The sequence below is a fragment of the Pan troglodytes genome, chromosome 4, assembly GCF_028858775.2.
Source record: "Pan troglodytes isolate AG18354 chromosome 4, NHGRI_mPanTro3-v2.0_pri, whole genome shotgun sequence".
Classification (NCBI taxonomy): domain Eukaryota; kingdom Metazoa; phylum Chordata; class Mammalia; order Primates; family Hominidae; genus Pan; species Pan troglodytes.
Window position 1 is genome coordinate 11,686,092 of NC_072402.2, and position 12,569 is coordinate 11,698,660.

Below are 12,569 nucleotides of genomic sequence, written 5' to 3' on the forward strand. Positions count from 1 at the left end.
CCAAAAGAGACTGTGAATGTGTAACGAACAGCAGGTTTTAACCTCTCAATTAAAATGCCAATACATCACAGTGTTATACTAACATGTGAAGGTTAAAGAAACTTTGCTTTCTTTTTAGACTTTAATTTTGATGCATTCACTAGATGGATGCCATAGAAATTTCTACCTGAAAAACTCTTCTAAATATTGATTGAAGGGCTTGGACAATTGTGTGTTTCTAATGTGACAAGTGATTATAACCCGAGCCACAATACACAGTTCTTTACTGACAGTAACAGTTAAGACTGTTAATAGCTTTTCTGTCTTATGACAAAATATAGTGACACATTCAACACTACTTCCCATATAACTGTTAAAATTGGGGAAAAAAACCCAAATGTATTCTTGAGACAGATGAACATGATAGAATGTCCATAATGTATGTTTAAAATGATGTGAAAAGAATAAATAATTAAGATTTCAAAATGGTGAGTCTAAGACTACTATAAGAGTTAATAACAATTACACAATTGGAGTTTGATCTTCACCAGAGCTGTCACGTCAGGGGTGGTGAGGACTTCAGTTGGTGCAGTTCATTGTGGCTGTCAACACAGCTGTGCCAGTGGTGGGATCACAGAACACTAGCCCCCTTGGTTGTGTCCGCCAGACGCTGTGAGTTGTGCAGTTCTGATAGACTGTGATTGGCAACTCGCCCATCTGACTCATTAACATCACTGCACATTTAAGCTTGTATATATATAAAGAACATGTATAAATACATAAACTAGAGCATCATAGCAAGGCACGTTTCTTCCATCTGTGTTTTCCCTTACTATCACAAATAAAAATCAGGTTTGAACTGAACGTATTTCTAGAAATAAGTTTTTAAGGAATAATTTAGGGTGGGCAAATTAGCAATCATTTTATAAATAAGCTATGGTGTATTTGTATACCTACCGTTCCCAATTATTAAATTATCCTCAGTTCCAAAAATTTGATTTTCAATAAAGAAATTCTATTTCCTTAAAATTTGTCTAGAAGTCCATGGGAATCTCCATACCTACTATTATAATAGAATTGAGTCAGAAATGGTGAGTTTCATGCTCAAATTTGGAGCAATTCTCCTGAATTCATTTTGTTTTAAAAGCAGTGAAAAGCAATAATAAAACTGAAGTGTAGGTAGGAGACGAGGATAAATGTAGTTATAAAAACCTTGTTTTGATCTCCAAATTAGTCAGTATATATATAAAAAAAGAGATAAACTACATGAAACAGTGAATGAGACTAAGCAGGAGAACTGTAACCAGGAAGATGCTTGATTCAATCCAATTTAACACTTCTTATTAAACTCATAAATCCAGGCTGTTGGCATTGGAAAAAGAGATAAAGGAACAACAAGACAGAATGAGCGCCTATTCTATAAGTAAATTTTCAGCCAAATTAAAGGGCATTTATGAGATCATCTTTAGTGAAAAAAATCTTCCCATTAACAATAATCAAGATTGGACCTGGCTTATCAGGACCTTAGCAACATGGATCTGTATTATTTTATAGATGGTTTCTTCAAGTGATTTGTAATATCATTTCATAGATGGTTTCTTCGAGTGATTTGTAAATTAGTTTCACCAAATAATTTTATTTGACCATAGGACTCAATAAAACTTTTTTTTCTCTTTAGGCTCATTTAGTGATGCTTATTGCAGTAGGAATGCTCATAAAGTTGGAGAGAATTAATATATGCCAAACCACTCCTCAAAGCTCTCTAACTGTATAATTCAGAGAAAATACTTTAATCTTTGAATGTCTCATGAATATAAACAAGAATATATCAGATTGTTTTGCAGACTACGGTTCTATTGTGTGTGTGGGTGTGTATGCTCAAGAAAGCATTACCATATTAAGATCTTAATGCTCAAAACAGGTAAGCACTTCAATTAGAGATTCCAAAGGTCTATTGAAGCTAAATAAAGAAGAAAACCATATGGTTTCCTGCCTACGTAGGATAGCACTTTATTGTAAGTACAATATCATAAGATATAGCTCAAGCCAACAGTCTCCACTGCGCAATTATTATATGAGTCCAGTGGTGCTTTTCTACTTAATATGAGAAAACATTCAAATCCAAATGCAAAATTGTTGATTGAGCCTATTTGGAGGTCTCTGGGTGCTTAAACAGAAACTCTGAATCTTCTATAATACATTGGTACTATCCTGAATTAAGTGAAATAATGAGACAGAATTTCCAGAAAGTCTCAAAGTGCATCCCTCAAAGTGTTTAATAACAACAGAAAAACTATTTAGCATTTACATGTAAAAGAATGGGGGGTGGGGGTGGCTTGGCAGGGAATGAAAAGTCAAGAAATAGACTCTTGATAACAAAATGTTTACCCTTTTAATCTTATTCAATTACATCGAGGGACTTCCAAGAGGCAAAATTTAATTAAGGTTAGTGAAGGTTTCTGTAAAATTGACACCTTGCTGATATACCGATGCGCTGGCTTGTGAAGCTATTTTCCAGCTGTATACAGTAAGATACTGTTGGTTCTTAAAAACTGGGAGGCATTCTTATTCAAGGAGGTGCAGTTGCTTTGACACCAAGTCTCATCTCTTTTTGTTCTATCTGCACGAAGGCCCTCCTTTCTCACCACTATCTGCACTGCCTGGGAAATTTCCACTCATTCTTTAAGATTTGATTATCACCTCTTCCAGCTAGCATATTGTGACAGCCTCTCCCTTAGGTTTAGATTGGAAAGTATAGGCATAGTGACTTGTTAAATTAAATATTTGCCCCACATCTCATAGCTTGTAAGGGAGGGTACTAGATGAGAACTGAGTTCTCTGACTCCATCGCACCCTGTCTCCTCCCCCATCCTTCCTGCATGGTGACTTGCTATGACTTGGTGGCTACTGGGATGTTGGTAAGGTGGACCTGACTTGGTTGCAGAGCTGAAGAGGCACAGAGCAGAAGGATGTAGAGACATCATCAACACACGGACTTCCCACCACAGAGGAACAACAACAAAATACCTTCATGTATCCAGGTTGAACTCGTGTCGCTGCCATGTGGAAGGAGCACATGGGTGTGCTGGATCGTCAAGTCCATTTTACCAGCAGTAAGAGAGAAGACTGGAAACCATTTGCCATTTTCCTTCTCTTGATTCTCAGAGACAAATGCTTTCCAGTGACAGTCATAGTACTACCCGTCATCAGGAGTTGAAAGGCACATTCAGAACCAATTTTACCAGGACAGAGATATGGCGTCACCAGGTAACTTACTTATCTCCTTTGCTTTTGGAGATGCCGACCAACTTCTCGATGCCACCGGCATCCCGTAAGGCCTTGGCGTTCTCCATGTTCTTGGTAATCACTTCGTGCAGTGTGCAGCAGACGGCTGTCACTGTGTCATCCGACATGGCCTTGCTTGCAGTGTTGTTGCTGTTGTTCCCTCCTGGAAGCCTGTGGACTAGGTCTCGCATGGCGTATTTGCCTGGAAAAGAAAATAAAGGGAAGAGTTGAAAGGAGGTCAAGGTGAAGGCAGAGATAGTGGCAGAGGTGGGTATGGGGGAGAAGAGAATACGAGAGGCCACGTTTATGCAAAATTGTTTGTTTCCCATCACTGAATGTTCCCTATTGGGTAGTTTTAGACACATCTACAGAGAAAAACAGTCGTTCCTCATGGCAGTGCATCCACTCTGCTGCTAGATTGACCTGGGATCAAATCACTGGCCAAGTTATTTCATGCCTCTGAAGCCTCAGTTTTTTCAATCTCTAAAGTAAGACAATAATGGTACCTGCCATACAAGGTTGCTGTAAAGCATAAATGAGTCAATGTATGGAAATGAACAAGGACACAGTACTCAATAGGTATTAGCTATTATTATGTTCTTGCTTGATGTTTATAGAAGTCAAGAAAAATGTATGGGAATTCTAACATAAACCTCAAAAATACCTTAATGAAAGCTATGTTGGGGCCTGTATTTTTTAAAAAGAGTCAAAGCAAAAATGTGTGGGGAACATGATCACATATGTGGGTACTGAGTTTTGATTCATTTAAAGCAAGGAGAAACACTGAAAGCAGGAGAGAGGTACTTGACAATCTATAACTATGTGTCCTCTGAACTATAGTAACCTGATGCTGTTTGTCTCTCTGATGGGATTTTATTGTGCAGTTCTACCATGTAACACTTACTAATTTGGTGTGTTTTTGTGTGAAAAATATAATACAATCCAATTCTGCTTCCTTAATTCACTTTAACATTATTAATCTTACTATTCCCAATGACAAAGGTACTTATAATGACATATTTATGGAGTACTTTTAGTTTACAAAGCACTTTAGGCATTACCAATAGCCCTGCAAGACAATTAATTTATCCCACCTGCAGCTTCCATTTCTGCTCCTTTAATTGACTTCTGGAAGTAAGTAAATGAGGGCCTGTAGCAAAGCTGGCTGTTCTCACATTTTTCAGATGGAATTGGCAAGTGCCCAAAGTTAGATCCCTTCCTTGTCTCCCATCCCCCAATTAGGCATATTTAGCTAGCTCCTAAAGGCTGTTTGAAATATTTCACCTCCATATACATATCTATAAATAATAGTCTTCTTCTGCTATTTAATTCTCTGGTGTATGGTGCCTGGCAGCAGGAAGGGAACCTTGTGGGAGTAGGCGATGATATCTTAATTCCAGGCAGTGATACATAAAACACAGGCCCTTGTAATTTTGGTATCTGCTCTTATCCTATGTTTAGGTGGCTTATTTTAGCTTAGAGAGAAAATGCTGATACTTAAATTACTGAAATAGAAAAGTGTGTTCATTCACTTGATGATAGCTGAGGAAGTGTCTGACAAAAATGGTTTGCCTGCAAACCCCCAAATGTAGCATATTTATTTTCTAATGACAGCACCTAAAATAGTTTATCTATTTATCATTAAATCAGGCTTAACTCTGGTTAAGAGTTTACTTTCGTAGGGCTCAGCATGCTGGAGATTCTACCAGTTCATTAACCCCCACAAACCATTAGAAGACAAATTTGAGCTCCACAGACATGAAATGATCAATGTGTTCCTTTTTCCTTTTTCTTATAAGGAAAGTGATGAAGGAAGGGCAAAATAACTGAAAAAATACTCCAGTCATTGTATATACGGGGACATTTACACCCTTGACTGTGTATGGAGGACTGGTTTCATGACCTTGGACACTGTCAAGGTTAAAACCAAAAATGAAGAGAGGGTTAAGAATTTGGCTGTAGTATTTTTTAGTTTTGTTGGTATTATCATTTTGAAAATTATGTCAGATAAATATGAAGATGTGGTCTCATCCTCCATGGCTTTCCAATCCTTGAGTCCTGATTAAGATGCGGGTCTCCCTGTAATGTTAGTTTATTTATAGATAATAAGTAGATGGCAGGGTACCCAACCCCTGCAGAGCAGCCTCTTCCACTCACCCCAATGTGCCATTCAAGTACTATCGTTTTCCATGTGCCCCATGATATGGAAAAGACCAGGAGTCACTGTTATATTTAACTTACCCCAACTTTACTGTCGAGGAAACTCATTGGATTTATTTTATTTCTAGTATTTCCAATATAGGTTACTGACACTTTACTAGGCAATTGGAGATTTTTCATTAAGTCTATTTATCAGTCTATCTGGAGGGATATATTTTAGTCCAAATTTTTGACCATCCAAGTAAAGGAACAAATCAGGTAATATTATTCCACGGAGAAGAAAACCTCGGGGCAGTTTGTTAATTATTTTAAAAGTTTACAAATCTTTTTTAGCCTTTGATTATGTGTTGAAAATGCTGTCTTTTTACAGTGAAATTTAAATCCTATCTTCACAAGAAATTTGGGTAGCAAAAAAAGATTTTTAGCTCTTTCTAGTGTTTAGAAACTTTGAAGCTGATTAGGGAAATAATAAAATATGGGACATAGAATAATTACAGATGCAAGTGACCTTGTGTTGTATGTTTATAACAGTAGTTCAGGGAAGAGACAAGTTAGATAGGACTGGAGTTGTTATGGAAGGCTTGATTCAGGAGGTGTACATTTAGGATTTTTTCTTGTATGTCAAGGGGGCAACAAGAACAACTTGATCTTTTACAAAAAGAATTCTGGTGCATTAAGAAGGAAGGTTTCAGAATAGTAAAACTGAGGGTGGAAGAAACATATAGTCTTTTTCTTGACAATAATGTTCTCTTCTTCTAGACTTCTAGTGAAATTATAAGCACTACAACTCAAGGTAGTGTGTTTCTATAACTGTTCCATATCCTGTATTTTCTTTTTAACCTAAGTTTCTAAACACTTGAAAGAGCTAAAAAGCTATTCTTGCTGCCCAGTAGGAGGAATCTTGATTCCTCTCCTTCTACTGTTTCAGGCAGACTTTTGGGTCTTTGAGGTCTGAGATTTCTTCAGAGGGTAAAAGAAGTTAATTCCCTTTTTTTGTATCACACTGGCAACAGGAAACTGCAAAGTGGGTGGTTCAAACTTTTTTTATAGTTTCACACCATCAAGGTGGTCAAATTGTTTCCTTTTCTTTTTAGAGAGAGAAATGGATGGAGGTAGGGTTCTTTTAGGACTGGGGAAGAAAGAGGCTGGATCACCAGGTGGAGGTTGTGGGCAGTTCTTCACAGTCCCAGGGACAGAAAGGGCACCTAGAGCCCAGCTGTGGTCCTGTGGTGCATTGAGATTCTCTGTGGATGCAGAGCATAAGCTTCCCCCTGTGTTTGAGCCTGGCATGGGGCAGAAGAAGTGCCTGTCTTGGAATGACCTGCTTAGGCCCTCAAAAGGAGCAGGCACCAGTAACCACTGCAAATAGATGACTGCTCCAGCTGACTACTCCACCTTCTTCTTCTTCTTCTTCTTTTTTTTTTTTTTTTTTTTTTTTTTTTTTTTTTAAGACAGAGTCTCACTCTGTTGTCCAGGCTGGAGTGCAGTGGTATGATCTCATCTCAATGCAACCTCCATCTCCTGGGTTCAAGCGATTCTTCTGCCTCAGCCTCCCGAGTAGCTGGGACTACAGGCACATGCCACCACACCTGGCTAACTTTTGAATTTTAGTATAGATGGGGTTTCACCATGTTAGCCAGGCTGGTCTCAAACTCCTGACCTCAAGTGATCTGCCTGCCTCGGCCTCCCAAAGTGCTGGGATTACAGGTGTAAGCCACCATGCACAGCTGACTCTACCTTCTAGATTTAATTTGATTAAAAGATATGACACAGACTGAAAATAATAGAGTGATTCATTCATTTGGCAGGAAACTATAATATTTCAGGAACAAACAAGAACCTGTGACTACAAAAAGGTGGTCATGGGAGGATCAAGGACATGAGAGCAGCCATTATGGAAATTCTTAAGAAGCAACTGACAGGGCTTGGAGCCCAGGGAAATGTTGAGGTAATGCAGGGAAACAGGATTCAGAGATTTCACACGGGAATAACACAGAGGGTAGTAAAAACCAAGTGAATTTTAAAGCTTAATATTAATGGATAAATTGAATGTTATTTTTCCACACAAAGAAAAACATGCAAAATTAGTTATATTACTTATATGAGAATCACGTACCAAAATCCCGTCAGAGAGACAAGCAGGTCATCAGGTTCAAAGAATACCTGGATTTATGAAAGCAAAGTGGATACCTTGCCTTGCTTCTATTTTGAATAAATGTGCTACCAACGATCCACTATCATGGACTCACATCTGAAAAAGGGAAATCATGGTGCTCGCTTCGGCAGCACATATACTAAAATTGGAATGATACAGAGAAAGATTAGCATGGCCCCTGTGCAAAGATAATACATAAATTTGTGAGGCGTTCCATCTTTTGTTTTTTTAAAAAGAAAAGCTTGTTCTTTGTCAGATCAAAACAATACAAAACAAGACTGTACCACCACCACTGCCACAAACAAAGTCACTCTTTCTTGCTACAGTTCCCAATAGAAATGAATCCTTGGGCCATTTCTTTTAAGTTACTTAGTCTCTAGTAACAATGACTATATGTCTGATTTTTGCAATACTGGTAAGAGACGACCATTGGTGATAACATAATTGTGCAGAAAAAGGACTGTATTTTCATCAATGATGGACTAACTGAAACCTTGTAACTTTGCTACCCTTTCCACTGTGTGTATGTGTGTGTGTGTGTGTTTCCTTCAAATACCTGTATTTTGTGTTTGGTGAACCAGTTTTCTAAATCCAGATTTTCTTGAAAAACTGCAAGTAAAGATTATTTTCTCTTTACAGTGCTTCATTCTCGAAATCTTCTGTTAAGCATTGTTGGGCACACCAAGGTACCCCAAGGGACTCACTCAGGAGACCTAATAAACCATGTTGCCCAAGAAAGGCACTCCTTGCAGACCGCTTGTGCAGAAAGGAGCTGGTGGGGATTTCATGATGAGGTAACAGCCTTGCTCTTGTTGACTGCTTCTGTTTCCATGTTGTGTTTGTGACTTTCTGTTTCTATTTCTGAACTAAGCCTGTATTTGTTACTGATGTGCATACTACCATTTGGTTTTCGCATTGGTGGCAGGAATGTTGAGTGGTGGTCTTATGGTCTAAAGACCTGCATTCTCTAAGGCAGCAGACAACAGGGAAGTCACTTGAGTTCCTTCCTACACTTACTATAGATCTCTTCTGATCACTGATGGAGTCCTATGTGTAGATGGTCTTTGTTGTGCACCACTATAAACTTAAATGTCTCAAACTGATTAGAGAAAGTATACTTTTCCAGAAGGTCAGCTGGATTGGAGAGCAACCCCGGATGAGAAACATCACAACTCCTTTGTCTTCGAGGTTTAAGTAGTTCTATGGCCCTCCTGTTTCTGCAGCTGCTAAAACTGATCTGTGGGTTTTTGCTGAGGTGCTCTGAGTTTTTTTTTTCTAAAAAACTTCTTCATTGCAGTAAAATACTTATAAAATTTACCATTTTATCCATTTTAAGTATATAGTTCATTGATATTATGTAGACTCATATCATTCTACAATCATATATCTCCAAAACTCTTTTCATCTTGCAAAATTGAAACTTTAAAAGCATTTAAACAACTCCCCAACCCTTCCCTTCAGTCCCTGGAAACCCCCATTCTACTTTCTGTCTCTTTGAATTTGACAACCAGGTACCTCATATAAATGGCATCATAAAGGATTTGTCTTTTTGTGATTGGATTATTTCACTTAGCATAATGTTCTTAAGGTTCATCCATGTTGTAGCATATGTCAGAATGTACACTCTTTTTTTCTTTTTTTCCAAGCAGGGTCTCATTCTGTCATCCAGGGTGTAGTGCACTGGTGCAATTTCAGCTGACTGCAACCTCTGCCCCCTGGGTTCAAGCAATTCTCATTCCTCAGCCTCCTGAGTAGCTGAGATTACAGGTATGTGACACCCCACCCAGCTAATTTTTTGTATGTTTAGTAGATACAGGGTGTCACTATGTTGGCCAGGCTGGTTTGAACTCCTGGCCTCAAGTGATCTGCCCACCTTGGCCTTCCAAAGTGCTGGCAGTACAGGCGTGAGTCACTGCACCCAGACAGAACTTTCTTTTCAAGACTGAATAATATTCCATTGCATGTATATATCATATTTTGCTATTCTTCTGTTGACGAAAAATTGGGTTGATACTTCATTTTCTCTCTTGAGAATAATGGTGTGAACATGGATGTACAAATATCCTTTTACTTTCAATCTATTTCTGTCTTTGAATCTAAAGTAAGTTTTTTGTAGGCAACATATAATTGCATCATATTTTTTTAATACACTCTGTCAATCTCTGTCTTTGGAGAGTTTATCCATGTATATTTAAAGTAATTACTCATAAAAAGGGTCTTATTTCGAGCATTTTTCTGTTTTCTATATGCCTTATAGCTTTTTTGTTTGTCCCTAATTTCCTGCACCACTATCTCCTTTGTGTTGATTGTTTTCTGTAGTGAAATGTTTTAATTTCCTTATTTTCTTTCATCTATATAGTTTAATGATTTTCTTTGTGGTTACCACAGGGATTACATTTAACATTATACCATTATAATTTGAATTTATACCAGGTTAACTTCAATAACATACAAACACTTTGTTCATTTACAGTTCCATCTCACACTTTTCAGTTATTGATGTCACACAATTACATCTTTAAACATTGTGTGTCCAAAAGCATAAATAATTGGTTTTTAAAAACGAATTATGTAGAAAATTTCTCTTTAATTATGTAGAAAAAAATGTGGAGTTAGGAAACAAAGTCACTATAATGCTAGCCTTTAAACTAGTAATTGCTTTTTCTTAAATGTACTGAATTATGTAGAAAACAAAAGTAGCATTATAAACCATTGTTAAAACAATATGAGCTTTATAATTGCCCATGTATTTATCTCTACTAAGATCTTTATTTCTTCTTATACCTTTGAATTACTGTTTAGTGTTCTTGCATTTCAACATGCAGGACTCCCTTTAGGATTTCTTACAGAGCAGGTCTAGTGGTAGTGAACTCTCTTAGTTTCTGTTTATCAGGGAATGTCTTAAGTTTTCCCTCACTTCTGTTGGACATAGGATTCTTGGCTGACAGCTTTTTTTTTCTTTCAGCACCATGACTATATCAACCTGCTACCTCTGGTCTTCAAAATTTTGATTAAAAAATCAGCTGATAACCTTATTTTGGATTTCTTGTGTGTGATGAGTCACTTCTCTCTGCTTTCAAGATTCTTTATCTATGTCTTTCAACAATTTGATTGTAATGTGTTTCAGTCTAGGTATCTTTGAGCTTATCCTATTTGAATCTCATTGAGTCTTGAATGTTTATATTTATGCCTTTTGTTAAATTTGGTAAGTTTTCAGCCATTATTTCCTCTAATAATCTCTCTATCCCTTTCCCACTTTTTTTCTCCTGAGTCTTTTGTAGTGTGTATTTGATCTTCTTGATGATGTCCACAGAACCCTTAAGGTCTGCTCCTTTCCTTCGATCTTTTTTCTTTCTGTTCTCCAAAGTCAATAATTTAAATTTTTCCTGTCTTCAACTTTGCTGATTCTTTCTTCTGCCTGCTCAAATCTGCCTTTTCATTTCTTTAGTGAATTTTTCATTTCAATTATTGTACTTTTCAGCTCTAAATTTTTTTTGTTTGTTTTTAGGTTTTCTACATCTTTATTTATGTTTCCATTTTGTTCACACATCATGTTCTTGACTCTCTTCATATCTTCCTTTAATTCTTTGAACATCTTTAAAACAGTTGTTTTAAAGTCTTTGTCTAGTAGATCTACCTTTGTGCCGTTTTTCAGCTATGGTTTCTGTTTTTGTTTTTTTTTTAGTTTGTTGTTTTTCGTTGAACTGGGTCATACTTCCCTGTTTCATTGTATGCCTTGTGGTTTTTTATTGTTGCTGAAACTGAAAATTTGAATGTAATAATGGGTTATCTGGAAATCAGATTCTTCCTCTTTTCCAGGGTTTGTTATTTTTTTGTTTTTGTTTTGTTTTTGACTGTTTTAGGCTGTCTCTGTGTTGAGAATTAGCCTTAAGATCTTCACAGATGTTTTCTGAGCATGAGAGTTTCCCTGGGCATGCATAATGGCTCTCTTATTTCTCTTGTATATGCAGTTGCTTTTGAATATGCTAGTCTTTAATGACTGGCTCCCAAAAAGGGAAAAGAAAAACATAAAGTGGATGAGGAGGGTGAGGGTGTCAGCTCTTTAAATCCTCTGAAAATAACTTCAGCCAAAGATAGAGGGGCTTGCAATCATGGTATGGGTATGTGCAACAATGGCTGCTTGCCTCTGTGTTTGTGTTGCTGTAGTGAGAAGCAGCAATCAGCAGAAAGAACAGATCCACAATATTTAGAGGACAGGGTCTTTTGTGTCAACCCTGGTTTCTGCCAGCTGCAAGTAAGCTGCTCTAGGAACATGTGCACAGCTACCTGCCACAGGGCTGAGGGGTGGGGGATGGGTAGCTACTGTGAGCTAAGCTGAGATTGACCAAATATACTGTACTTTACTGTCCAAGCCTTCTGAAATTTTTAAGTCTTCAATAGACTCCAGAGTTTCAAAATAGTTACATCAGTGTGATGGTTAATATTAGGTGTCAGCTTAATTGGATTGAAGGATGCCTCGGTGGGCTGGTAAAGTAGTGTTTCTGGTGTGTCTGTGAGGGTGTTGCCAGGGGAGATTAACATTTGAGTCAGTGGATTGGGAGAGACAGACCCACCCTCAAGGTGGGTGGGCACCATCCAATCGGCTGCCAGCATGGCTAGAACAAAAGCAGGTGGAAAAAGGTGTGATAAGATGGCTTGCTGAACCTTCTGGCTTTCACCTTTCTCCCATGCTGGATGCTTCTTGCCCTTGAACATCAGACTCCAGTTCTTTGGCATCTGGACTCTTGGACTTACACCATTGGTTTGACAGGGGCTTTTGGGCTTTCGGCCACAGACTGAAGGCTGCACTGTTGTCTTCCCTACTTTTGAGACTTTTGGTGTCAGACTGAGCCACTGATGGCTTCTTTCTTCATCATCTTGCAGATGGCCTATCATGGGACTTCACCTTGTGATGATGTAAGCCAATTCTCCTTAATAAACTCCCTTTCATATATACATATATCCTATTAGTTCTGTCGCTCTGGAGAAT

At 37.9% G+C, this 12,569-nt stretch overlaps 1 protein-coding gene and 1 non-coding gene across 8 annotated transcripts in view; one reads left to right on the forward strand and one right to left on the reverse strand.

The window, feature by feature from the left end:
* CTNND2 (catenin delta 2) overlaps positions 1-12,569 on the reverse strand; it is a 933,574-nt gene that overhangs the window by 47,370 nt on the left and 873,635 nt on the right. For all 7 annotated transcript variants that reach the window (XM_001147603.6, XM_016952954.3, XM_009448799.4 and 4 more), the window contains one exon: positions 3,256-3,466. In XM_001147603.6, the coding sequence (XP_001147603.3) occupies positions 3,256-3,466 (211 nt within the window). The remainder of the gene's footprint in view (positions 1-3,255; positions 3,467-12,569) is intronic.
* On the forward strand, positions 7,695-7,802 carry LOC112209272 (U6 spliceosomal RNA). The gene has a single exon (XR_002944023.1). It is a non-coding gene; the product is annotated as a U6 spliceosomal RNA (small nuclear RNA).